General features: G+C 37.1%; 3 protein-coding genes across 5 annotated transcripts; 2 read left to right on the forward strand and 1 right to left on the reverse strand.

Annotated features, from left to right (window-relative positions):
- The first annotated feature begins 422 nt into the window (after nucleotides 1-422).
- On the forward strand, nucleotides 423-5,997 carry LOC109073090 (palmitoyltransferase ZDHHC12-B-like). The gene is made up of 5 exons (XM_019089261.2): nucleotides 423-887; nucleotides 2,617-2,756; nucleotides 3,910-4,002; nucleotides 4,135-4,301; nucleotides 4,451-5,997. Exons 1-5 carry the CDS (start codon nucleotides 791-793, stop codon nucleotides 4,764-4,766), a joined length of 813 nt encoding a protein of 270 aa, XP_018944806.1. The 5' UTR covers nucleotides 423-790; the 3' UTR covers nucleotides 4,767-5,997.
- Nucleotides 5,991-21,912, reverse strand: LOC109073092 (serine/threonine-protein kinase N2-like). Of its 3 annotated transcripts, none has more exons than XM_042756113.1 (22): nucleotides 21,572-21,912; nucleotides 19,825-20,101; nucleotides 18,797-18,951; nucleotides 16,277-16,406; nucleotides 15,125-15,288; nucleotides 14,270-14,486; nucleotides 13,142-13,324; nucleotides 12,707-12,816; nucleotides 11,164-11,307; nucleotides 10,935-11,010; nucleotides 10,541-10,709; nucleotides 10,335-10,437; nucleotides 10,166-10,239; nucleotides 9,890-9,959; nucleotides 9,711-9,802; nucleotides 9,254-9,430; nucleotides 8,970-9,032; nucleotides 8,768-8,844; nucleotides 8,522-8,664; nucleotides 7,581-7,688; nucleotides 7,421-7,501; nucleotides 5,991-7,333 (listed from the first exon to the last, which is right to left on the reverse strand). In XM_042756113.1, exons 1-22 carry the CDS (start codon nucleotides 21,590-21,592, stop codon nucleotides 7,133-7,135), a joined length of 2,835 nt encoding a protein of 944 aa, XP_042612047.1. In that variant the 5' UTR covers nucleotides 21,593-21,912; the 3' UTR covers nucleotides 5,991-7,132. The 3 variants fall into 3 exon arrangements, with proteins under 3 accessions (XP_042612047.1, XP_042612048.1, XP_042612049.1); XM_042756114.1 differs by having other exon boundaries at nucleotides 15,125-15,276; nucleotides 21,572-21,911; XM_042756115.1 differs by lacking the exons at nucleotides 18,797-18,951; nucleotides 19,825-20,101; nucleotides 21,572-21,912 and adding an exon at nucleotides 17,849-18,304.
- A 2,967-nt stretch (nucleotides 21,913-24,879) lies between these two features.
- LOC122145036 (iron-sulfur cluster assembly scaffold protein IscU-like) lies at nucleotides 24,880-27,435 on the forward strand. Its single transcript, XM_042756284.1, has 5 exons — nucleotides 24,880-25,036; nucleotides 25,498-25,611; nucleotides 26,413-26,523; nucleotides 26,695-26,773; nucleotides 26,921-27,435. The coding sequence occupies exons 1-5, from the start codon at nucleotides 24,941-24,943 to the stop codon at nucleotides 27,013-27,015; spliced, it is 495 nt and encodes a 164-aa protein (XP_042612218.1). The 5' UTR covers nucleotides 24,880-24,940; the 3' UTR covers nucleotides 27,016-27,435.
- Nucleotides 27,436-27,804: the final 369 nt, after the last annotated feature.

The following is a 27,804-nucleotide window of genomic DNA, read 5'->3' on the forward strand; positions in this document are numbered from 1 at the left end:
CAGCATTCATTTGAGATATATATATATATATATATATATATATATATATATATATATATATAGTAACGAATTATTAATGTATTTACTGTCACAATCAATGTAATGCATCCTTGTTGAATAAAAATATTCATTTGATTAAAATATCTTACTGACCCCAATTATTATTACAGAATTATATATAATTCTTCAAAAGGTTAGAGTAGAATAAAAATTGTTGCATGATTCCAAAATACAATGTGATCTTTTTATTCGTTTGTATCGTCTTGGTTTGCATAGTGTATAATTTTATACAACTTTACTATAGCAATAAAATCATACACCCATTTACAGTTGCTATGTTTTCTTTTCTTTGGCTCTGCCTTTGCTTCCCAGTTTCTTCTAGCCGAGACGTCACGTGACCACAGCTGACCAATAGGAAACGTAACATCTAGCCTACTCGAGTCTAAGCAGCGGAACGGCATCAACAAGCTTATTAGAGCGAGAGAAACACACGGTATCTAAATAAAGTACCGCGCTTCGGTTGCGTTACGATGCTATAGTCTGCTGGATTAGATGTGCAGCTTAAAAAGTTCCATGCTAGGGTGAAATATTGTGGTTAAAATGATTCTTGTTCTGGAATTTAGCGTAGGACGCGTAGGAGCTCAGTTGACAGCTGGAATGTAACTGGGTTTCTTATGAGCTGGCTAACACAGCTAGCTGCCTATAGAGGTCTGAGAGTCTGAGAATAAGATGCATTTCATGTCGAGCACACAGCAGATGCATGCCTAGGCGTATATAGAAGTATGCTAGGATGTTCAAAAATGTGTTCGGATCAGGATTCCTGGTGAGGACCGCTCATGTCATCTTGACATGGGTTATAACGCTGATCCTCTTCCTCCACGACACCGGTAAGTGCTCCTGAGAGATGCTGATTCTACTGTGAGTGTATCTGCCTCATCTAAAGACCTGTTATCTGATGGCTACAGCATCTGCTTCACACCTGTATCTGCATCACTGTGTGTTTGAGGTCCAGTCCTTTGTCAGTCAACGTTTAGATCATCTCTAACTATTCTGCTCTAGCACACTCTGTTACATTCTATTCTCTGCTATATTCTATTCTGTTCTATTCTACTGCACACTTTCCACTCTGTCAAAAGATAAAAGATAGGGATGTAACGATTCACTCGACTCACGATCCGATTCGATTCAAGATTATATTTATTTTTTAAACAAAGTGAGATTTAAGATCAATTATAAATTAAATGTGTCACTTGGACAAAATGCTGCACATTTCTTTTTGAAATTGAAATATAACATTATTATAATATACTAATATAGCACTTGCATATTATTGGTCTTTTGTTGGTTTTGATTGCTTCTTTTGTCCTCATTTGTAAGTCGCTTTGGATAAAAGCGTCTGCTAAATGATAGAATTAAAATATAATGTAAATGTTAATAACAAAACTAAATTGAAATTTTAAAACAAGCCCCAAATCAAACAAGTAAGTATCTTCATATAAACAAAATAAGGCTTCGTCTGTGCTCTTTCCATTTAAAATTAGAGGCAACCACTGCATTTTAATCAGGATCCAAACAAAGATGCTGCATGCATGCAACATGAGCAGTTTTAATCTAAATTAGATTGTATAATTTCGAAAGTTTGAAGCAAAAACAGAATGGTTTGGCTTCAGTTTTGTGAAACTATACATAAAAATGTCAGCATGAAACAGCGGACGAGCTGAACGAGAGACAGATTCACTCTCTGCCAGCAGGTGGCGCTCATAGCGTTTCCTTAGTTTCTACTGAAAACAAGACAGCGCTTCACTTTTTTTTTAACAGCGCTACACTTTAATGATTATACAGAGGCAAGATGAAAAGGGAAAAATGACCATCTAAACTCTTCTAAAGACAGTAAGTTACCCTCAGACATGCATTCATATAAACTCCTACCCCTAAATGAAACGCGATTTGTTTAGCATCTCAACCGATTTGAATCACGTTTGAATGGATTTTCAACCGGCTCACGATTAATCGTTACATCCCTAATAAAAGATGATATAAACGATGAAATTATGACATAAAGTTATGAAAAGAAATTATGATCAAATTAAAATTATAAGATGAAGTCAGTTATGAAATAAACAGTAGCTAGCAATTATGACAAAAATAAAAATTATGGTAAAATAAAATTATGAGACTGACATACTAAGTGGTAATTATAAGATGAAGTCAAAATGATGACTAAAAGTTTTTTTTATCTCATAATTGACATTTAAGTCCGGAATGCAGCAGATTTTTGAACATGCTGGTGCTGCCAGCAGTCAAAGACAGTTTCATATCGTTTTCACTTGTCATCCTCACAGTGAGGAGATTGATTCAGGCAGTCGATTAGTGCATGATGCCAGCTGTTTACAAATCTGACAAATTTATGATGCCTAATGTTTTAAAATCTGTTCAGATTTTAAAAATCATTTAGTGTATTCCAGCCTTTAGTATGTTATAATGGCTTCCACAGTTCTGCACTATTCCACACCAGTTTTATTTTACTCTTTACTCTAATATATTGTATTATACTATTATATTCTAATTTCTGTGCCACTGTATTCCACTCTACTACACTCTTCTGCCTCCATGCAGACCTCCGCAGACAGGAGGAGTTGGGGGAGCTCACACTGCCGGTTCTCTTTGTGCTGCTGGTCCTGGTGTCCGTGCTGCTGTACTTTGCAGTTTCTCTCATGGATCCTGGCTTTGTCCTGTCTGATGACTGTGACTTGCAGGTTTATACACAGATCACCCCCCCCCCCCATTTTATATATATACATATGTATGTATGTTAGGGATGGGCATTTTTCAAAAATATTGTATTTGAATATTTGGGCAAATATTTGTTTGTTTAAATGAGGTTTAACGAGAAAGATGTTTTTGTCACCATTTCTGAACAAGCTTATGATTAGGCATTATACACAAAAATGTGCATACACTTGTATCGGCCTGTGATCAGGGGCGTGTCCACAAGGGTGCACCCTAAAAATGAGCTTTGCCACCCTAAAGCAGAGTAATGGGATCGAGAGTGAGGAGAGGAGCTTTTATCTGTTTTGATTTAATGACTGATAAAATAACTGATGAAAATATATACTGTTAGTTTCATGCTTCCAAACAAAAATTGTGCTGCAGAAAGAAAAATGATAACCTAAGCTTGGCAAGTCGTTTCATGCACACCTACTTAAAGAAAAGAAAATAACAATGCATTATTTTTTTTATTATTAGATCTGTTCAAGGGCTCTTGCGTTCTTACATTTTGCCGCAATCATTCCATGAAAATCTTCTTTAATAAAATAAATAATCAAAAGTTAATTGGTTAAAAAAAAAATCAAAGGAGAAAGAAGTTTTTGTTTGTTTGTTTAACATTTGTTTTACATTTTCACCCTTCAACATTGTCACAGACACAATCATATCCTAAACAAAACGAATCGAGGAGGGAAATGTTCTGGGGTGCAGAACAGAAAAAGACAAACAATCAAAGAAGCATTAAACTGAGGAAAGCTCAATGAGTCACATTTCGCTGAAATAGAGTACATAAAGATAACAACACTGATCTTGCATACCCTTCAGCAAATGCACAATTACATACTGATAGCCAGCCTGGTGCCACCCCTCATTCTGCTGAAGGCAGTCTGTCCTCAGTCCACTGCTGTTTGGATTTCATGTGGTTTCTCATTGTGGTGGTGATATTATGATAACTCAGTTTCACTGATTCATTTGATCAAAAGTAATTCCATTTTCTAAGATTATTTAGTAAGATCATTTTGATAATTAATTTTTACCATTTTTATGATTTAATTATTAGCTTTATCAGCACACAAACCCACTGCAGTTTGCAAGTTTAACGCTGATTTTACAGCAAACGTGCATCATCTGACTGTATTTCAGTTCACACTTGGTGTCGCAGAAGAAACGCAGGATATGATTCCACAGAGCACCAAGTCCATACGGTTGCGGCGCTGCGGACGCTGTCTGGTACAGGTGTGCTGTCACTTACTAAAGATGGACTATATGCATAAATATAGAGGTTTATTCACGTACAGAAAAGTCAACTTAGTTTGTTCGTTTCTAATAATGAATCCCTTCTAAAAATGAATCCACACTTTGACATAGCAACCCATGAGATCCAAACACTGCCAGACGTGTCAGCACTGTGTGCGGCGCTATGATCATCACTGCCCCTGGATAGAGAACTGCATCGGGGAGAGAAACCATCGCTGGTTTGTGCTTTATCTGGCTGTCCAGCTTGTTGTCTTACTGTGGGGACTGTATATGGCCTGGTGAGTAGTAATATTTATACATCATCATAACCTGGGATGTCCAGCAGTGCCAGTGGACATAATAGCCCTAAATGTATTAGTTCCCATGCTTTTTCAAATTTCTTTAATCTGGACTCACAGTTCAGAGTGTACTGTTAAATCTCATACAGGTCCGGCTTCAGTCACGCTCCCACCTGGCAGCTGTGGTTGAGGAGCAACGGTGTGCTCCTGGGAGCAGCGGCGGCGGTGGCTGTCCTGTCCCTGACCGTGCTTCTCCTCCTGGGCTCTCACCTATACCTGGTGTCCCTGAATACCACCACATGGGAGTTCATGTCTCGACACAGAATCTCTTACCTCAAACACTGCGGTGCGGACGAAAACCCTTTTGACCGCGGAACCCTGCGCAATCTCTGGAGCTTCTTCTGCATTTGGGAACCGGTGGTTTGGGAGCATGTGTATTTCAAGCAAGGCAACGATACGATTTAATTTCCTTGGATGGACCCATTGGATGGAAGTTTATGTTTTGGTGGAAATTGCTTCTAATCTACTTCTCCCATTCCATTTTGAAAGTGATTCTTAAATGCATGAACTTTGTCGTTGCAATGATGTTTGGTCAAGCGTCATCAAATAGGTCTGAATGAGCATTTTTCTTAAGGTGTTTTGTGAAGATTTTGCCCACATAGAACTGTGCTGATTTTGCACATTTTAATAGCAAAAGCACAAGCACAAAACCACAATAGCGTTTTTCAGAGCTGAACTGTGGTTTCCCATTAATGCAATACATAGAGATGAGATATTAAAATTTTATATGATAATGATTTATTATCTTGGCTCTGCTCCTGTAATCTCTTTCATGGTACTAAAAAGCTGTTGGACAAAAGTAATTGAGCTAGACAGTCTGTCAGCTTATTTTATAGCAGCCGCAGATGATGATGTACTGTTACATCAGCAATCATTTTGTGCAATTATTGAACTTGTGAAATACAGTCAGTTGTATATACTTATTTTTACAGTTTTCTTTTGAAAATTGACATCCCCTTTCAAGATCCATTTCAAACAGGGTAACGAGAAGTTCATGTTTATAATACAAATCATTTCCTATAGCACTTTATATATCATTGGTGAAATTTCAATATGCTTGTAATGTGACTTTATAATATTAATGTTCTGGTTTATCTAGACATAACATAATCGATACATTAAACATAAGAAATTAACACTAAAAGACTGAATTTAGAATACAAACATAATCAGTGCTGTAATGTTCAACATTACAGACATTTTTTGTTTTGTTTTTATGAAAAACTTTATTTTTATATAAAAGGGCCTTTTCTATTACACATCAGCATCTTAAAGTGAAAGTGACAAAGTGAAAAAGAGAGAGTGATGTAAGTGCATGTGACACTCCTTCGACTGTTAGATCTCTGTCCATTTCGGACAGCCTGAAAAATAATGTTTTGTTGATAAATGCAGTACAATGAAGTCCACACTGTGTGACTTTAACAAACCTTTAGTTAGAATTTTCTCTGAATATATAGTCATAAAAAGCAATAATTGTTTCAGTTTCTTTAAATTGCACTTGAGTGTTTTTAACGTATCAATATTAATGCTGAGATTTCATGAATGATTTGTGCCGTTTTGATCAAAGTTATGCAATTTTTGTCCTCAATGTAATATTCTGAAACATCAGTATTCAATAAATTGAACAACTTGGTCACATTGTATTTTATTTCTGAAAATACATTCATCCCTTACCTTACATTTATTTAGATATTTGTCCTTCATGTGGCTCATAGAAACAGCAAGTTTCATTTAAATATTTTAGTGTCGTTTTGTTCACAGTGTAAGTTATCAGTAGTAAACCACATTTACAGTGATACAATGATGTAGTCAAAAGTAAAATACAGACAAACACCTTAAATAACAAACAACATAATAAGCTTCTGTAACATGACAAAGAGAGCGGAATATCAATATCAATGTTTAAATATCATCTTAGTGAGTTAATGTGCTAACCGCATCATGCTAAGACATCGAGTAGAATACGCTTGGTCTAATTCAGCAGTATTAGATTTTTCCAGAGGAGGGCTAGAAAGAGAAAGTCGCCGTTTGCAATCGAAAGTCACAAGATGTCTGCAAGTACAACTGGTCCAAAATCAATAAGCAACATTTATCTGGGGCACCAATCCTAAATCAAATCCAGATTAGGGACAACCAGAGATCAAAACGTGAGGGTTTAACATGAACATACATGACGCAGACTAAGTGTGGAGGAATTTGCATGATCTAACACCGAGAACACATGCCGATAGTTACAGTCTGGAACTTAAGCAGCTTAAGACGCTCCAGGCGCATGTATCGCTTGGATCTACGCTACATCAGAAATCCTTAAAAATGGCACAGCATTCAGTCCTTCCATCTAAATCTGACAATCATTATCTGTTCAGCAACAGTGCAGGTATATTTTGGCATCATAATTCATTGTAACAGGAAGACTTTATTTTTTTTTTTTAACAGCTCGTCAGACTGACATGATAAACAGTATAACCCAACGGCAAAACATACATGTATCTTAACTATGAATATCAGGGATGGGCAGTTAAAAGCTGAGCATATCTGAGCTTACTCACAGTGGTGGGCGCACAGTTCAGGGGTGATCATACGGTCCAATCAGGACTGTCTTTGGAGCTTAAGCACACATTTGCAGCCTGCTTCACGAACAGCAGCTTTTAAAGGGTGACACGAGGCCAGCTTCGCTTGATTCGACTGCATATCTCAATGGAGAACAATTGCATAAAGAAGACAGAGAGAAAAGAAACGGAGATCCCCTTCTGAGGGTAATCAAGTGGAAGTCAGTGCAGGGCAGAGAAGTCAAAATCTGCAAAGAACTCCTGCTGCTCGGCGGTGAGGAAGAACGGGGTCTGCGGAGGGGTCAGGACAGGCTTCAAGCGCGTGAACTCCTCGTCAAAGTTACTGACGTCTGCTGGGGCTTTAATTGACGGCAGGAAAGGAGGTTTGACTCTTTTGGCCAACAGGGCTTCCCATTCGATGCCCTGCAGAGAGGAACAAGGCTTTTAAAAAGAGAATTTAAAAGAAGCTTCACTAAGGTAGTCACAGATTATTCAGTTAGTGACTGTCACCTGGAAGAACCTGTGTCTCTTCACTTCATTGGCATCTTGCTCTCCTGCTCCCAGTCGTTTTTCAGGGTTCTTCTGCAACAACTGCCATTAAAGAGACGGAGTCAGGTGGAGTTTCAGTTCAATTTCAATTTGTTTTTCTCCAAGAGGGATAAGTGCTTACCTTTTGTATTATAGAGACTGACTCAGGGGACATAAACCTTGGGTAGCGCACTTCATCGTTCACTATGCTGTCAAACACCTCCTCCTCATCATCACCGGGGAATGGAGACTGGCAGCCACAAAGGATAAGATTTCTTAATGCTTTTGAAAGAAGTCTCTTATGCTCACCAAGACTGCATTTATTTGACCAGAAACATAGTAAAAACCATAATATTGTGAAATGTTATTCAAATTTCAATTAAAGGAGTAGTTCATTTCCAGAATGAAAATTCTGTCATCATTTACTCACCCTCCACTTGTTCCAAACCTGTACAAGTTTCTTTCTTCTGTTGAACACAAAAGAAGATGGGCACCATTGACTTCCATAGTATTTTTTATTCTACAATGGAAGTCAATGGTGCTCATCAACTGTTCACATACCGACATTTTTCAGAATGTCTTCTTTTGTGTTCAACAGAAGAAAGAAACTCATACAGGTTTAGAACAAGTGGAGGGCGAGTAAATGATGACAGAATTTTCATTTCTGGAAGTGAACTACTCCTTTAATTGATTTCTGTTTTAAAATGTAAAATATTCCTGTGATGGAAAAGCTGAATATTCAGCAGCCATTATCTCAGTCTTTAGTGTCACATGATCCTTAGAAATCATTCTAATATGCTGATTTTGTGCTCAAGATACATTTCTTATTATTGACAATGTAGAAAACAATTGTGCTGCTTAACATTTTTGTGGAAGCCATCGTACATTTTTTTTTAGGGTTCTTTGATTAAAAAAAAAGTTCAAAGAACAGCATTTATTTGGTAAACAAATCTTTTGTAACTTATAAATGTCTTCATCCTTGCTGAATTCATTTAAATATATATATACTTAAATTTAAATATGCATGAACAATATTACAGTATATGGCAACAATTTAGTAAAGCTGTATTGAGCAGGACTGACCTCTCCCACTAGCATCTCATAGATGAGCACACCCAAACCCCACCAGTCCACTGCACGGGTGTACATGCTGTCCGTCAAAACCTCTGGGGCCAGGAACTCTGGGGTGCCACAAAAGGTTGACGTACGATCGCCATGTCCCATACCTGATTGGCAGCAAGACTTTGTTGACTCTCTGCTCAAATACTTTCATTTGAGATGAACAAACGAAAAATGTTCCACAGGAGAAATGGTATTCTTAGATCGTACCTTCTTTGCAAAGTCCAAAATCTGCAATTCTCACGAAGCCATCAGAATCCATTAACAGATTGTCCAGTTTTAGGTCCCTACAAGGAGGAAAAAGAGAAATCGTCCATAAAATCATATGCATTATTTCATACATGCATATAATAGGGAATTTAGTAATTGTTAAGTAATATTAGAAGTAATAGTGTAGTTATATACAATATACCTATATACAATCCGGTTTTGGTGCAGGAACTCCAGGCCTAGTAATACACATGCAGAATAAAACCTGCCAGAAAGATCCCCAGTTTACAGTCACAGCCAGAGGAAAGTGTCAATGCCAAAAATATACAATGCTGAAAATATTCAGCATGTACGTCTGAAAACATGTGAACAAGTGTAGCACTTATGTAAATGCAGACACTGTGTGTGTGTGTGTGTGTGTGTGTGTGTGTGTGTGTGTGTGTCAGACACTGGTGTGTGTGTGTGTGTGTGTGTGTGTGTGTGTACCTAGCCTGCCGTTCAGAGAAGATGCTGTTGTGGATGTGGGTCATCAGGTCTCCTCCAGGTGAATACTCCATCACAAAGCACACATGGTCAAGTGTCTGGAAGCACCCATACAGGTTAACCAGGAAAGGATGACGGGACACATTGATGGTCTCGAAAATTCTCTTCTCACACATTAAACTATAAAAAAAAATGAAATGAATTCACAATATAATACAAGCCAAATACAGCTGGAAGTGTTCACTCTTGTCAGTTCCAAGGACCCACAAACATAAAAGCCTTAGACGCGGCCCCTTGATAAAAATATAAAATGTGGCTATATATTTTTGTTCTTATATTTTTTTTAATGCAGAGCCATTAAACCATGTTAGTGCTTTGCAAAATAATATATAAACAGACAACAAATTATCCATAACCCATTCGTGAAGCACAGGAAGACATTTCTGACACAGAACATCACCTGTCCACTTCATCCCGGGTCACAACATCCCCTTTCTTCAGAGCTTTGATGGCATATAGTTTCCCAGTCCCTTTGAATTCAGCCAGCAGGACCTTTAATGAGAGTCGACAATGACATTGAGTCAACAGCACCATCCAGAGTCATCTGATTACAGTACAGAAGGACAGCAGCAGTTTTACCTTTCCAAAGTGCCCTCTTCCTAAAACAGAAATGCAGTTGAAGTCCTCCATCTGCATCCCCTCTTTCCTCCTGTGAAACAGGATATATACAACATACAGTGAGACTGAGAAAAAGAGCTATTACAGGAAAGAGAATCCAGATTTATTTCACTATCAAAAGATGTAGGACAGGTCACAGGATGAAATTTAAGACCTAAGAGGTTAGGGATGATTCAAAACCCTCAGTCTTAGATTTGAACAATAATAATAGCACTAATAAATAACATATTGACTTACTGAGGTGTAGGCTGGGATACAGGCCTGCCTATGAGAACTTGGTTATCCTCAGAAGAATTCACTTTGGCAAGAGTCTGGGAAACAAGTCCCAAAATACATAATTACAACTTTAACTTGACCAGAGTAATATAGAACTACAAATTAAAAAGCAAGTGTTTGTCCACAATACCCCAGAAAGTGATGCGTCAGTCGCGGGGTTCTGTGCCAAGTAGAGGCGTGGGGGCTTGGCAGGACGCTCCTCACTGAAATTCAGTTTAACAACTGCCGAGTCTCTGCGATAAACAGCCACAACACAGAACGAGATTCACTTTTTATTCAGATTAAATGGATATATTTTCCTCAGCCAAACCCCAGGGACACCTGTGTATGTCTCACCCAGAGGAAGGGGGCGTGGACACAGATGGAGGGGACATGAGCTCAGAACCAGGCAGAGGCGGGCTCAAGGCGGTGACAGTGCTGTTGCAGGGGGGCAGCACGCTCATCATTAAACGCCCCCAAGTGGCAAAGTTCATATTCATCTGTGCTGCCCGCAGGAAATTTTTCCCTGAGAGAGACATTAAATCAGCTGTTTAATATACAAATATGACACATTAATCTGAAACATCTTTTTTAAACGCTGAGCTCCAAAGCATATCTCATGTTAATAGCTCCATAATGTCAGGTAGTTTTGAAAGCAATCAAGTGATTATGAGAGAAATAATAGCAATCGCTTATGAGTCACAGTCCCTCTATGAAGACGACAACAGATAAAATGTGAGGTCAAGCACACCTTTTTCTTTTGGGAAAATTCGCTTCTGTCGTTGTAGTTTAGGATGCCGCTCAATAACAGGATTGTTGAATCTCACCTGAAACCAAACCGCATTATAAATAGCTCACTATATGCATTATGTGTCCATGCATTTTTGCATCAACCTCTGCAGAAAGTCCTAAATGAAATGCATAAAGTGTAACCACACTTGGCTCTGTGTTGTAACATGATTTGGCACTAGTTCTCTCACCTCTGTGAACAGTGTGCCCTGTGGCTCTAGATAAAGACACATGCCGTGCCGCTGGTTGTCTAGGAAATCTTCTAAACGCAAGAACTTCACAGCACACAGGGACCTCCAGTCTCGCCAGTACACTGCAATCTCCAGCTCCCGAGACTACAGGGGTCAAAGTTCATATGAGGGGCAGAAAAAACAAACACATTCAGATATGAACTGTAATTGTAGTTCTTGCCCCTTTACACCTCTTAATGGTCCTCACACTGACTTACATCATTATTTGAAAGTTTGGGGTTGGTAATTTTTTTTTTTTTTTTTTAAGAAGTCTCTAATGATCGCCAAGGCTACATTTATTTTATTGTGAAATATTATAACAATTTAAAATAAAAAAATTTGTTAGGTTAATAAGTAATTTATTCATCATTTATATAATAATGCAGAATTTTCAGCATCATAACTTAAGTCTACAGTGTCACATGATCCTTTAGAAATATTTCTAATATCCTGACTGGGTGCCCAATTATCAATGTTGAAAAGAGTTAATATTATTATTATAATATTTTTGTAGAAATTGTGACACATTTTTCAGGCGTCTTTGATGAATAGAATGTTCAAAAGAACAGTAATTATTTGTGGAAGAAATCTTATTTCTATAAATCTGTAATATTAAATGCGACTTGAGCATTTCAATACAGGATTAATAAATAAATTTATTATAGGAAAATAAATCTTACAGACCCTAAACTTTTAAACATAGCAATGTTATTGAAGTGTAAATGCAGTAAATACAGAGTAAAATAAAATAAAAAATATGGCAATTAAAATTCAAAGAAAACTGAAACATGCCTTTTAAGGTTTGCACTATTAATCAAAAGCAGTTTAACAACACTTATTAGTTCTATAATGATTATATTCCAGATCATGAATCAGAATACTGGATTCCTGAGGTATGATGTGCATAACTGATTATTATGGAAAGATTTCCTGAGATTTTGAGTTACTTCATAATGTGCGCACTTAGTTAGAAGTCAGAAAACATGACTTTGTGTCAAAGACAATCAAAACTTTCAAGACAGATACAGCAAAATGCTTCCCGATTTATAAAACAGATGTGAAGCACAGCCTCTGGGAGAAAAAACTGCTTCAGTAATCTAGAAATAATGAAATAAGATCTCATTCTCCACTGGTACAGCTGAATCAGCTTGGAGAGAGCCGCGGGCTGACTCGGCCAGTACTCAGGATGTGTCTGTGTCCAAGTGGTGAGCAAAAGATTACAGTAATGTTGAGGGAATTATTTGGGATTACTCTGGAGGCGACTGATTAAACTCTGGAAGTAAAGCTGCGTTAATGAAGGTGAGGAAATGCCTTCAGCCAATGGCCATCACAGGCACTTTCCGTAAAACAGATGTGGCAAGTGTTATCTGGGATGATTGACAGTTATAAATGGCATGCTATAAAAGCATTCAGACAAGTAGTCTGAGACTGAGGCGAGCATTAAGGGTGAGCTCCTGATCTGAATTCAAAACTCTTGTATACAGTAGAATTTGTTGGCACTGACCCGCTCGAGTTCGATGCTAAAGCTCTGATTCCAGGCCTCCTTACTCAGCGGCCGCCAATGTGTGCGACCAACTATCTTGTTATCCACCTTCAATACAGCGCTGATCTCCACTGAGAAAAAACACATTAAAAGAAAGAAAAATTATAGAAGCATCTTACTGGGGGGGGGGCACATACATAGATATCTACAGAATTAAAAAATACTTTTAAATACTTTTAAATACTTTTTTAATTACTGTCACATAAGAATTAAGTTGTTGACCAAGCAAAAAAAAAAAAAAAAATCTTCTATTAAAGTCCATCCAGTCTGTTTATTTAATCTATTTTAGATTCATCTATTTGGACATGGTAGGAAAATACAGATAAAGGTTTTCTTCTGTCACTGTCCACAGTGAGAATCCAGTGTATTTCACATTGCTTCCCCTGTGAGACTCACATGAGAGCTCATCGGTCTTGGTGGTCTTGCCGTTGGTGCTGCGAGTGGAGAGGCCGGGTCTCATCCTCAGTGATTTGGACTCAGAGGGACTTCCAGGGGCGGAGGACATGTTGCTTATCCGACAGCGACCTGGAACTGACTCCAGCAGGTCCTGACAACCCATCAGTCTGACCTCCAGTCGCCCTGAAAACACACAGTCAAGTTATACACAATACAGCAGCCTTATGTACGTACAACAGGGTTAACAAAACAAATTTGCACATTACACACATAAAGTTGATTAGATTCTACTTTAATTTCCCCTATACTTACACTTTGCATAATGATACCAATCACAAGTGCAAAAATTAATAAAAATGTGAATAAAAACGTTATGAATTTCATATCAGACTGAGCAAAGAGTCAAGCAAAGTTCCAACAACACATATACACTACTGTTCAAAAGTTTGCAGTCAGTATGATTTTCTAATGTTTTTAAAAGAATGCTACCCAAGGCTGCATTTATTTGATTAAAAAACAATAAAAACAGTAATATTTTGAAATATTATTAACATTTAAAATAACTGTTTTGTATTGTAATATATTTTAAAATGTTACTTATTCCTGTGACAGCAAAGCTAAATTTTCAGCAGCCATTATACCTGTCTTCAGTGTCACATGATCCTTCAGAAATCATTCTAATTTACTGATTTGTTGCTCAAGAAACATTTCCTATTAATCAATCTTATTATCAGTGTTGAAAACAGTTGTGCTCCTTTTTGGACAGGAGAGGGGTGGACAGCTCATGGTTGGGGTTGAAGACATCCTTGACCATACTTTCCACCCACCACAGACAGTGTCTGAATTGAACATCCTTTATGGAGGATAACTGTACACCAGTGATATGTTCTCATCACCTGCTGAAGGGTCTTGTGGTCAGAGACAAAACTGCTGTACCACACTGTGATGAAGTTTGTTAATATGCTCTTGATGTTCTTCAACATTCTCTCCAGAAAGTAAAGACTAATACTCACTAATTTACATTATGTGGCATCAGAACTATTTTTAACTGAGGTGACAAGGAGTAAAATTGACACCTTGACATCTTAACACCATAACCTTCCTGCTAACTTTCAGCTGTCTCAATACCTGTCAGGCTGGCTGGTTTGAAGAGCGAAGAGGATGCTGAAGATGAAGAGCGCAGACAATCTCTCTGCAACCCAATGACAGGCGAGGACCCCACTGTCAGCTCCTCTTTAATAGCAGCTCGTTTGGGATGGTCAAGTGGAAGTTCTCCAAGCCGTTGCTCCAGAGACAAACGTAACAGGTCCAGTTTCTGAGAGGACTCCTGCAGACGGGCCTGAGCCTGGACACAAAAAAAAGAAAGATGCTCAGCCAACAGAGATATGAGCTACATTTCTGAAAGACAGTAGTGTAAAACTAGCCACTGACAGTATATTTTATAGTAGTTATATAGTATATATTATATTTCTTATATCCAAAATGAAAAAATCCAAATGAAGTCTGAATTAAACTTTAAAATTGCTATGCTGATGTCATGACTGGTCAGGGAAGAATCTTAGCCCGTTTTAATACAAGTTAAATGCTTGACACGTATAAAACAATCAAAATGATCTAGGAGAGATACTGAAGCCCCTGCTGCTTCTGGTCTTTTAAATGCCAAGTGTAAATAAAAAAAAAAAAAAAAAAAAGATTAGTGAGGTCATTTCAGCACTAGGTTATCTTTGAGCAGCATTAGAGCACAATTTTCTCAATTTATCACTTGCAGTGGACTTGTCTGTCTTAGTGACAAAGCATGTGCTGCTTCAAGGTCAAAAAATCATGGCTGAGCAACGCTGCACATACTGTACATGCTCATAATTCACTGGAGTACATCAAAATACTTCCAAAGACCACATTTAAAGGTTTGTCATATTGTTACTCATTTACATGCAAAGACATTATCAAATACATATTGTCTTTTTTGTCAATATTTGCACTTACCTCTGCTAGAGCACGTCGGTCCTGCACTTTGCGTACACCGAGCTGCTTGACCACATTTTTAGCACCTTCTGCCACAGCTGCCTCAATCTTCAGATGGTGCCTGAGCTCCTCCAGCCGCAGTTCAAGTGGACTAATTGTTTCAGAGGGGCGACCTGCACAAAAACCTGCATTTAGCAAAAATAAAACACCATCCCATCAGTCTTCCACCTGATGATTACATGTGTATAAACCCTATAAACCAGCAGCTTTCAGAATAACAAAATTAAATAAAATAGGGAATAACCAGGCAGCAATTTTCATTACTGTTTTATGATTCATAGAGTAAAGTACATTCATATAGTAATTTTAAAAGTAATTTAATACATTTCACAAAATAAATGTTTATTGTTTAATAAATATTGAAGCACTTGATTTAAATGGAAACACTGTTAGCAAAGAAACCACACACTACAGCTTAAACAACACTAAATCAACACTTGTGAGTGTCACAACAGAGCTGCACTGCAAGAGCTTTTTGCTATGCTTATTGCTATGCTTACATTGTAGACAGAATCAATTAAAATGGGAACCACTGAATTGTGTCATGTCATGCCACTTGCTTCTAATGCATCGGGTGAATGCTCAGGTGAATGTTCAAATAATATGAAAGGAACTAAAACAAACGACACCCAAATACAATACTGAAAGGTTACCTCAATGCTAAGCTGACATTTAAGCTTAAGTTAAAATAATATACAAATATGTTCTCAGAAAAATTAACCTAATTCTTTTAAAGCAACTTCTCTAATGAGATGGGTGATGATGTTGCATTGCTGATGTCAAAGCTTTGATGCCTAGCTGAATACGGCAAAGACTGGGCTCGGCACACACTATGTAAGCCTTTTTTATTATTATTTTGAGAATTTGGTATGAAATTTTATAGGCCAAATCATTGTAGGAAAAACACCTGACCGTTTTCCAAGGAACTTTCAACTTTAGTAAACTCTGCTGTAGACTGTGATTTTGTTCATCCTAAAAACCTCTAGTGAATTTTTAGTGCTGTATTGTCACTTTCTTTAAGCGGCAATGTTCTACGTGAAATAAATAAAATAAAAAAATTAAAAATCTGTAATTATCATGATTTCCTACATGTTTTCTTTACAAATTGATTACCCTCTGGCTGTGTGGTCTCTCGCTCTCCATCTCTGGCCTGCGTTACTTTGACAATCTGCATGCGGAGCAGCTCGATTTTCGTCTTGCTATCCTGCAGCATCTGCTGGGCTGTGGACAACATCTTCCGATCCTGGAGAGTGACAACAGAAGCGATGGAGAGATATTGAGATATTGCATTAGAACAAACAGTCAGGGAATAAAAAGAAAAGTGAAAAAAAATTAAAGATTGAAAATAAAGTGACGGAATTAAAATTTTTATAAAGTGTTGTTTTTTTTATAAAGTGATGTTTGATGATGTTCCCATATATTTTGACTAGTACTGTGACTGTCAAACAATTAATCACGATTAATCGAATCCAAAATAAACGTTTTTTGTTCACATAATATATGCTTGTGTACTGTGTATATTTTTATGTATGTATATAAAAATACACACACATGCATGTATAATTTATGAAAAATATGTTTTGTTTACATATAATATTTAATATTTACATATATATATACACATATACACACACACACACACGGAAATATTTTAAAAAATATATACATGCATGTGTGTGTGTATTTATATATACATAATAAATATACACAGTACACGCGCATATATTATGTGAACAAAAACTTTTGTTTTGGATGCAATTAATTGTATGAGATTTTGATCAGTAAAATTTCAAGATTTTTTCCCATGACTCTTCTAGATATTTATGATTATAATCATTTTTTTTTATTATTAAGTACTTATTCTCAGTATTCCTAATTTAAAAGATTAACTTACCATTATTAAAATATATTAATATACTAATATTTCCAACAACACAGCATAGCCAATAAATATCTGTAACTTTCTAGCCAATTAAATACTTTAAAGCAGAATATATCTAGTGTTCAATGTATATTCACTAAAGAAATGTCAATGACTTTTCTAGGCCTAAAAAGTCTGTGATATTTCAAAGGAATGTGTTTTCCATGACCATGGAAACCCTGTAATATGCAGACAACTACAATATAAGACACTCATATGTCCTAAAAAAGGTAAACACTGTGGTGCTACTCAAAAAATTATTCTGTTAGTTTGAACATCCCAACCAGCCTGATAAAGAAACAAAAGGGGATGTGTTTAGGAAATCAGAGAGTCATTTTTGCAGTTTCATTCTATGACACTGTTAGCAAAGAAACCACACACTACAGCTTTAAGCTGAGCTGAGCCAATATGAGAAATTCCCACAAAGACCAACAGGTCAAAAGTGCAGCAGTCTTCATTAAACTCCTCTCTTTCTCATCATGAGAAGCAGTCAGGTGTACACCACACCCAAACATACTCAAACATCAAACACTGACTGTGCAATTTTTGCCCCAGAGCTTTATGAGCCGTGACGTTATAGTAGCGCAAGAGAGCTATTTATCCCGAAGCACAGCAACTACATTAAGCAAATGAAAGAGACATACTCAGTGACTGCAATGTCCAATGGAGACCAAGTGTAAACAATGTTGCAACATGAAACATGACCTTTTCTGAAACCTGCAGAAAAGACCAATTCAGGAAGTAATGGAAGAAGCAAACCCTACCGTCCATAGTGCTCTCCCCCTCTCAATGCAGTTCAAGAGGTCATCTGTCATGTTTTGTGAACTTTCAGGTAGCTGTATGACATCCCCTTGCTCTTCCTTCACCCCCATCAGACATTCCCTCCTGTGTTTTGCTTTCCGTCCTCAAAACTGTTCATGTCAGTTTATGTCGTAGAGCAGACACTGAGACCCGCACATCACTGATCAAGGATCAGCATCCGAAAGCCTCTCCATTCTTTCTTCTTATTGTTCTACTGTCCTTGCATCCCACTTGCTCGCTCACTATTCCCCTCCCCTTTTCACATTTGTTCTTTTTTGCCTCCTACACTCTCTCTCTCACGCCGTTTTCAGATCTCCTTCCAAAGGAGTCAGCCACCTCTAACTGCTGCTGCTGCTGCGCCCTGCCCGGTTGGCCCAAACCCGAATGCTTCAGCATTGGTTGAAGCAAAGTCACATGGGCTGTTGCTGTCGCCAGGCCCAGGACAGGAGAAACCGAATCAGTACCAGCAAGCTCTTCCTCTTCAGACTCAAAGGGATGATGTTTTAGAGCACATCTGTGAGTGTCTTGAGTGTGTGTGTGTGTGAGATCAAGGCTCGGTACTCAAGCTGTCTGAATCTAGCACAGACATAAATCACAGAGCTGCCAGCACACAGTGTTCTAAGCCAGACACCGCAGCCCTGTCTGATAGAAACACACAGGCTCAAATACACTCATGGCTAGCTAGAGGTCACGGAACCATCGCTCTAAAAGGGTTATAAAGGATAGAGGGACAGAGGGACAGAGGGGGAGGGGACTTGGGACCTCCTTTGTGTGTGTGTGTTATCACATTTCATAGCGTTTTGGCAGTGACCCAGACCGATTTAAATACACACAGCGGAGTAGAGGACAAGTTAATCATCTTCAAGATGCACAGGGGAAAAAAATGGATGTGGGGGGGGGGGGGTCCTCACCTTGACAGAACTGTTGGCGTATGTCTGAATGATGTTCTCGGCTCCTTGTTTCACTTTAAGCTCCATGGTAAGCTGTTTTTTCAAAGTACGGACACGGCTGCCCAAGGGTGATGTGACCTCTTTCCATTGGCATGGATCTGGAGAGGTGGCATCATCTGACAAAACAAGAGTTCTCATTGTTTTCTTTTTATATGAAAAGCAAATGAGTCAAAGACAAAACTTTTCTGCACTTTATAAAGAAATGTGAGGCAATTCTCAAATCTTAATGGGAAACAATTAAACTCTGTCTACACTACCATTCAGAAGTTTGGGGTCAGACTATTTTGTTTTTGAAATAAATTAATACGTTGCTTCTTTTCTTTTTTATTTCTTATAAATTATTACTTATATAATTTTACCCCCAAAAAAAGTTATTTGAAATAAATACGTTCTATACATTAAAGCATTCTGAAAAAATATCACGGAAATATTAAGCAGCACAACATGTGAATATTAAGTTTCTTGAGTATCAAACCAGCATGTCAATGATTTCTAAAGGATCATGTGACACTGAAGACTGGAGTAATGATTGCTGAAAATTCAGCTTTGCCATCACAATTAAATTACATTTCAGTGATTTATGAATTTAATTTTTTGCAATCTCAGGTGTTTATTTTTATGTTTTTATAAAATAACTGTTTATTTTTAATTTATTTTTGATCATACTTTCTACTTATTTTTGATTCTACTTTCAAAAACATATCCAACCATATATCAAACTTTTGAACGGTAGTGTATATATTTACAAAAAAAAACCCAAAACACTCATGTCCTGTACAATAACATGAGTGATAGAATCTGTAAATCCTTTTTTGGATTGTTGAAACAAAAAATAACAATTATATTGTCATAAGGAACCGAAGATTATTTAAGTAGTAAATAGGATGGAAACTTGAACAAAACTATTTGACAACTGATACAAGGGACAGCAAAATTTATCAAAACTCACTATATCATGTCAAAGAATGATCCCACCCTCCTGCTCTCACCTGTAATGGTCTCTTTCTGTGTGGCCATAGCACGCGCATTCAGCTCCTGGAGCTCCCAGTGGAGCTGCTCCAGCTTACGGCTGGAGGCTCTAAGCTGACCGTCCACATCAGCAGCATTTTTGCGGTTGGTCACCGCGCGTCGCAGCCGCTCAGCCGCCTCTTTGATCTTCAGTTCCCGCTGGATCTCCTGCCGGAGAAGGGCAATCGCATCCTCTACACGCTGCTGGAACTCAGGGTCCATGAGGTCACCTTCAGCCAGACCCCGCAGACAGCTGCTCTGTGGTGTTCAAGCGACATTGAGAAAGAAGTACAACAAAAACCAACATGCTTCAAATGTTTGTTAGCTTACAGCAATTTTTTAATAAAGAATTATCTGCGTAACAGTTCAAGTAAGGCAGGCATCTGAGATTCTGATTTTAAAAAAAGGTTAAAGGGATAGTTGTGTCATCCTTTAGTCACCACCTTCAAGTTGTTCCAAACATGTATGAATTCCTTTCTTCTGATGAATGTTATGTTCAACAGAAGCAAGAAATTCATACAGGTTTGGAACAAGTTGAGGGTGAGTAAATAAATGAAAACAGAATTTTCATTTTTGGGTGAACTATCCCTTTAAGTAAACAGATAATTTCATTATAGTAACCAAATAATCAATTAAGCAAAGAAGTGTGAACATACTGATACTGATAATGTGGACTTGCAACGAACAGGGTGAAAATAAGGTCACTGATATGAGCTGAATGTGGATAGCAACTGAAGCAGTTACACCATAAATGCAGATATACATATCTCTATGCATATGAGGCTTTAAACACTTCCAGACACTTGCATATTATCAAATTGCAGTGGTAGGACAAAGCTAAATGAAAGGAAGAAAACCTGCATTATTTATTAATGCCTATTTTCTGAAAAAGAATTCTATACTGCATCTCACTTTGTTAGACATAGAGGGCAGTGTTTTTACACATTCTTACAGTCTTAAGACATCAGAAAAGGTCTGAAACTAAAATTAATCTAATCAACTCACATGTAAATAAATAAAGTATGTACTGCTATCCCTTAGATTAACATTATCAGTATTTAACAAGCTGTCAAATAGTGTTGTATTGAGACATTCATCGGTACCACCTAACAGCAGTAAAGCTGAAAACAATGAAAAAAAAAAAACAGCTTTCGAAATTTAGGAAACTATGATTAATATCTTTAATAACTTTAACATTTCAACTGGTTTAAATCACAAAAGACTTAAATGTCACTCGTTTTCACACACACACAACTTCAGTTACACTGAAGCCTCTAGTGAGGGACAGAAGAGGAAGCTGAAGTCCTGTCAAACCCGTTCAACTTGAAAATGTTTAACGTTAATGTTATTTAATTGTTCGGACAAAGGTCGAAAACTGCCTTATTAAGGCACATAACATAAGGAAGAAGGTGTAATGCCATAAATACAGCATTTGTCTAATTGTTTTCTTTATATTTAACATTTTTATTTTAAAAAATGTATTTTATAATAATTTCTCTATTACTAAAAAAATCTTGTGGGTGTCTTGAATGAAACACGAAAACGTTGAGGCACACAGGACTCACCCACAGTGAAATGTAAACACGTTAAGCCTTTGAACGTTAACGATCTGACTGCTTTATGACTAACGTTACTTGATCTCCAAACAGCAGTTTTCCGAGTTTCCTATTACTCCATTACTAACCATAACAGTTAGGCTGTGTAATATATATCTCATTTATTGCTTACCTGAAGCGTCACACCCGACATTATGAAATAATGTCCGATAAACGCAGACAGTGATGCTAAGACTAACCGATTCCTCGCTCGAGCTCACGGCTCTAGCTCACGCGGCGCCTGATTGAGTGACACTAGACACCATATTCAAACTTCCAACTGAATTTGAGAGCTCAACCAAAAACAAAACAAAGACATTCGAAGAGAATAAAAAGTTGGGTGCTGTTGGGTGCTGAAAGAAGATACAGGTGGCAGGCCGCCAGCTGGGAGGCTAGACGGCTCTCGAATTACCGGTATTTTTTTTTTTATTTTTTTTTTATGGAAGTTGCTTTGCCTTTCCCATTTCCTGAGGTTTGAAAAATCCTCTTCGCCTCCCTTTTCAACGATTGGCTGACAGCGCTGTCAGTCACAGGCGCAGCACTGACGTCATTTGGCAAAGAAACCTGGGCTGCGTTCACCCCCGCCCCCGACAAAACGGTGCAAAATGTTTTTTAAGCGGAAACGGCGGTGCGTTGAACTACGTTCAATTTTTTTAATTATTTTTTTTTATTAATGCCAAGGTACCAAAGATACACATACAGATAATATCACCGTTATGTGGAAATAGGTGACATTACATGCAAAGCACCATTTATAGACATATGCAATAGTAAATAAATAATACAAAACAAAAGCTTTAACAAAATTAATTAAAAATATCAAATAAATTAATTGTTTTAAAAGCTTTAAGATTTTTGGAAAATTAAATAGTTTGGATATACTGTTGAACCTCTTTTTCAAAAACAATATATAAAGGATTTTGACGAGTGAATTTACTGCTGTGAATATGACATTTTGCAAGAAGTAATAATAGGTTAATAATAAAATATTCATTAATTGTATCTTTTTGTACATTAAAGAAGCCAAACAGTACATCCTTAAAAAGCAGAGAGAAACCCTGTAGCACACTGCGATTGATAACATTAGAGAATTCAATCCAAAATAGCTGTGTGTGAGGACAATCCCAAAAGATATGCATATCAGTTTCATTAGGGTCACCAAAAAAAGAACAGCTTGTATCTATGTCTGATTTAAACCTTTTCAAAAAAACACTTTAGCTGGGTAAAATCTGTGTAACAATTTGAATGAGATTTCTCTAACCTTGTTAGTTATAATGTATTTCGAAGACAGAGTCCATACTTTTTTCCAATCAATATGATCAACCACATTCCTCCAAGAAGACATCACATATGGAGTTGTTACAAGCTCCTTTTGAAAAATCTTATAGTATTATAGTATAGTATATATAGTATAATATTTTAATAATCTTATAGTTACGTGATGAAGGAGGTGACAAAAAGCATAGTTTTCCTACTGGGATTTCAAATGGGTCTAAAGAAATAGATAAAGTGCTGGATGATCTAACAGAGTCCCTTAAAAGCATAAGAGCTCCTTTAGGAATAGCGTCCATGACAATGGACCAATTACTAAATAACAAAGATTTTCTCTTATAAACACCCTGTTCCTAATTATTGTGATCCAACATTAGCCTCGCATTTCAGGATGAAAAGACAAACATTTCAGTTGAAGGATAATCCACTTCTTACCTCCGAGACTGTGTTATGATATATATGGCTTTATTGTTTTTATTGTGAGTATTAGGCTTATCATTATTGCTGATCACTGTTGTTGTGCTGTTTTTGTAATATTTACCATTATATAATCAAAGGAGTATAGAAAAGTTTATGATAGTGTCACTCCACAATAGCAAAATATATAAATATGTAGCCTATAGTATTTTTATGTTACATAATCAGATTCTAGCACACCTTCATAAGGAAAGGAAATGGACCAGAAGACATTGCAATTACTAAATGATATTTAGACAGACTTAAGTTCCAGATCTATACCTTTACTCTTATTATTTCAGTTATTTTGCCTTTAATGTAAATAAACATGTGCAAACAATATACTTGCTCTTGTGAATTTATTTTGATGTTAATTACATTGTGCAAGCTGTGCAACGCCGTTGGTTGTGTGTAGTACATGAAGGCAGCGGCGTAGCCTGACGTGCACCTCTCCAATGTCACAGCGTGTCAAATCTACGCAGACTGCCAGCACTGTGATTGGTCTGCTAGTACCCCTCCCTCCGTATGTTTTTTTGTGTGTGTGTTTTGCACTTTAATATATTTTAATGTTACAAAATAAAACAAAGCAAAGAACAAGTGTCTTATCATTTATTATAAAATGTAGCATTACATCACTTTGTTGTCCGCGACAAACAGTTGTTCCGCCATGTTACAAGTCCTTCTGGAGACTGAAAGAATGCCATCTTCTGCTGTTCCGTTGTCGTCTCTTTTTTGTAGTTTTAAATAAATGATCTGTTATTTGATATTTATTGGCCGCCATCACGGCTAATGCTTCTCCGACAAGCTGCTTATTCTTCGGCTTTTGTCGTGGTACTGCGGGTTACACCAGCAACATGCAGACTAGCGGTTTGCATGTGTACTGCAGTAGTTGAACTATGTATAGTTAAAAAACAAACATGAACAAAAGGCAGAGGCCCTCAAAATGTGTATTTTAAACGTATTCTAGGACATATTTCCGCTCTTGAGTGAAGCTCCACTCGTCTGCAGCCAGACCCTCTTGGACAACGAAGCAGAAGTATAAATGAAAACTGACGCACATCCTACGGCGTATGTCCGACGCAGAAGATTAAATCAGTCTTAACACCGCGTGGTTTATATACATGTTGCTGCTGATTGGGCTGACATTTTTGACACACCCACCAAACAAGAGAAAACCCCATTGCACACCGTTTCCAGGAAACATGTTGTTCAACCCGGAAACCGTAGCAAAACGTTGCGCACCGGTTTGAGCTTGAACATGCCCCTGCTATTACAAGTCCTACCATTAATAATAATTATCAAATTTATACCATTGTTTAATATACACAATAAATGCACCAGGGAAGCTGCAAAGTTTCAACACTCAGAAAAGGTAGCCTATAGCATAAAATAAAACACAAACAAAAATCTGCTGCTCTACAAAACAACAATTTTTGCGTTAATCAGTTTCTGTTTATTAAAATCCTTACATGGTCGATGCAATTTTTATTCAGAATATGAGCGGCAAACTTTGTAGCTTTAATGCTTTGTATTTTTAAATGAAAACGTTTTACCTGTTCAAGTTAAAAACAAAACAAAAAGTATATATACATTTAATAATAAATGCATATAGGGTATAGATAAATAATAAAGGTATAAAACTAATTTGTACATAAAATTTGCTCTCCGCTCGCCTCAAATCTCGCGATAGTCGTAGAAATCTACGAGACCAAACGGCATGCTTGTGTAAATCCGCTGTTTGAGTTTTCAAGTGCGTCATTTCATATATCCTGTCATGGCGGCTTTGCTTGTGAAGAAGTGCGCGTCACCGCTAATTCTCAAAACGCTTTCAGCTCCTCAGTTGTGGATACAATGTGGGTATCACAAAAAGGTAAGCTAGTATGACTCATGCAATTTGCTAGTGAAGTGTTTCGCATTGACCTTATGTAAGTGCTTTCCTGTGTGTCTGACATCTCGTGATACATAATGACAGTATTGACACTGGACTAACGCGTGACAGCAAGCTTCAATTTTTTTTGGCTGTCAGTCAGTTTTAATTCTTTAAGTCAGTTTATATTGTTTGAGATCACATTTAGTATAAACTGAAGAATTAAGAATTAATTTTTTTTCAGTCCATGGTTTATGTATAAGACAACATGTAAAGTCATAATTTTTTAGAAATTTGTATTTTGGCAAAATGAGTACACAACTAACTAGGTCAAAATGGGAGAGATTGGGGCATGGACGTTTATTTGTCTTATATAACAATAAAATGCACTGACACAAGATCCTGACTTTTTGAGCCAAAAAACTCAATTGGCCCCTCCTTTGAACGTTATTTTTATTTTAAAGGTTGTGGACCACTATGAGAACCCAAGAAATGTAGGGTCTTTGGATAAAAATGCCAAGAATGTGGGCACAGGGCTGGTTGGTGCCCCTGCGTGTGGAGATGTGATGAAACTGCAGGTAATTCTGTCTCGCCTAACAATAGACTGTTTTACTGATCTTCCTAAATTGTAATTTTTTGTCTCACTTGGTATGTTTACTATTGTAGGCTTATTAACTGTCTTTTTATAGCACAGGTATTTGATGACAAGCATGTCTGTATTTGTGACATGACATGAACAATGCATAGGCTATAAAAAGGGAAACATATTAAACGTGTATTGCAAACTTACACACACACACACACACACACACACACACACACACACACAAAAGTGTAGTATCTAAGTAGGTGATTCTTTCAGGATCTTAATTCTCTGTAACATGACTGAAGCCTCAGATTGGGTTGAGTGCGTACACAGGATGAGTCTGCATATTTTATCCTATCCTGTCCTATCCTGTCCTATCCTATTTGTTTATTTATTTATTTGACAGGGACAAAACAGAATATAATATTTGCAGCACTTGTCCCTGATTAGGCTTTTACTATGAACCCAATAAATGCAATAACCCACAAACAATATATAGTTTATAACAAGATAATTCAATAATGATTTTAAAAAACATTCAACAAATCACCAGTTTTATAACACCTAAAAAAATAATGGTCACAAGACTGCTTCTGTTTAAGCCATTTTTCATAGCTCTATTGCATTTTTTTCATATGAACTCTTTATCTCACAAAAACAGTCATTTGATTTCTACACAGTTTGTGTGTGGTTTTTTTTTAACAGTACATTCATTATAGAGTCTAAACACAGTCTGGAGTTCAGATACAATACTGATGATGAACTGATGTGTACGGTTGTTTTTCCCACCTAGGTCGAGGTGGATGAGGCTGGGAAGATTGTGAATGCCAAGTTCAAAACCTTTGGCTGTGGTTCTGCTATTGCTTCCAGTTCATTGGCTACTGAGTGGGTTAAAGGCAAATCTGTAAGTAAAAATGGTCACATTTGCGAGTTCTAGTTCTTCTTGCTTCAGTGCAAATGTTTGTCTTCTTTTTCTTTTCTTTTTTTTTTATCTGCATTGTAACAAAGTTTGATAATAACGTAGTGTTTTTGTCCTAATAAAAGTATTAAACTTAAAAATCTCATCAATGTATAGATTGATGAAGCCCTAAAGATAAAAAACACTGAGATTGCTAAGGAGCTTAGCCTTCCACCGGTCAAACTGCACTGCTCAAGTAAGTGTTCCTTTAATGTTTGCATTATATTTGCTGCTCCGGTTGATAAAAGTAACATGTATATGTATAATACACATTTTATTTAGAATGTTCCTGTATTTAAGATGTTCCTGTTCTGTAACTGACCTTGCCCTCTGTGCTTTGTAGTGCTGGCTGAGGATGCCATTAAAGCAGCTTTGGCAGACTACCGTCTGAAGCAGGAAGGTGAACCGGGTGAGAAGACTACCATGGCCCGCAACTAGGAGGCGCACTTGATCCTCTATTGTAATAAATCTCAGCGTTTGGGGTTGGATCACCATTTAATGTCCAATGTAAAATCTAGCTCTGGAAACAAAACCAGTTGAGAACCATTGCTCTTTATCTTCCCTGTGAGTTTAGACCAAAGCTCTCCAACTCTTGCACTGTAGCCAGTCTTTTAAACGCACAATGTGAAAGTACTGACCAATATACTGTTAAAGTCCAAGCCATATTTGTTAAGATATGTTGATGTAGTGAAAAAGAGTGTAAGTGGTTTCACTTGCTAGCTGAACACGCACACAAATTATTGTATTGTATTTATTGTATTATTTTAGTTTTTAAGGAACAAAAATGTTATTGTCATGATGATGCTGGGCTTTTATTTGATGACATCCATACTCTAAATAAAGCATGTGTAAACCTCAGGCATGTGGGCATTGGATTTAATACTGCATACCCTGAGATCTAGAAATATAAAGTACAATTACAATTAAAATTTGAAGTGATTAACTGGTTCTGCATTGTACTTGGTTTCAGCAGGGCTAGTATATGGTTTTCTATTCTGGCTCAAAAAAGGTAACTATTCAGAAAAGTTCTAAATGATCCAGGTGAAAAAGAACACCATAGATGATGGATTTCTTCCACTAATGCTGAGGTCTAGTAGTGTGCAGTTTTTGTCTGAAGCATTAAAAGATGAGTAAATGTCTAAAGTACTTGCATTTTAAGGCTAAAACTCAATTTTGATGATTGTTTCATGAACTGTTAAGGTATAAATGACCTACCAACAGATCTGA

Source organism: Cyprinus carpio, chromosome A5, assembly GCF_018340385.1.
Source record: "Cyprinus carpio isolate SPL01 chromosome A5, ASM1834038v1, whole genome shotgun sequence".
Classification (NCBI taxonomy): domain Eukaryota; kingdom Metazoa; phylum Chordata; class Actinopteri; order Cypriniformes; family Cyprinidae; genus Cyprinus; species Cyprinus carpio.

Excerpts from the sequence above, each read along its gene's own strand:
- LOC109073090 (XM_019089261.2), top strand. The coding sequence starts at position 791 with ATGTTCAAAAATGTGTTCGGATCAGGATTCCTGGTGAGGACCGCTCAT. Across the intron at positions 2,757-3,909 it reads CTGATGACTGTGACTTGCAG|TTCACACTTGGTGTCGCAGA; the intron begins GTTTATACACAG and ends ACTGTATTTCAG. Across the intron at positions 4,003-4,134 it reads GCGGACGCTGTCTGGTACAG|CAACCCATGAGATCCAAACA; the intron begins GTGTGCTGTCAC and ends ACTTTGACATAG.
- LOC109073092 (XM_042756113.1), bottom strand. The coding sequence starts at position 21,592 with ATGTCGGGTGTGACGCTTCAG. Across the intron at positions 15,289-16,276 it reads AGAGACCACACAGCCAGAGG|GTTTTTGTGCAGGTCGCCCC; the intron begins GTAATCAATTTG and ends TGCTAAATGCAG. Across the intron at positions 9,033-9,253 it reads TTCTCTGAACGGCAGGCTAG|GTTTTATTCTGCATGTGTAT; the intron begins GTACACACACAC and ends TCTTTCTGGCAG.
- LOC122145036 (XM_042756284.1), top strand. The coding sequence starts at position 24,941 with ATGGCGGCTTTGCTTGTGAAGAAGTGCGCGTCACCGCTAATTCTCAAA. Across the intron at positions 25,612-26,412 it reads GAGATGTGATGAAACTGCAG|GTCGAGGTGGATGAGGCTGG; the intron begins GTAATTCTGTCT and ends TTTCCCACCTAG. Across the intron at positions 26,524-26,694 it reads AGTGGGTTAAAGGCAAATCT|ATTGATGAAGCCCTAAAGAT; the intron begins GTAAGTAAAAAT and ends ATCAATGTATAG.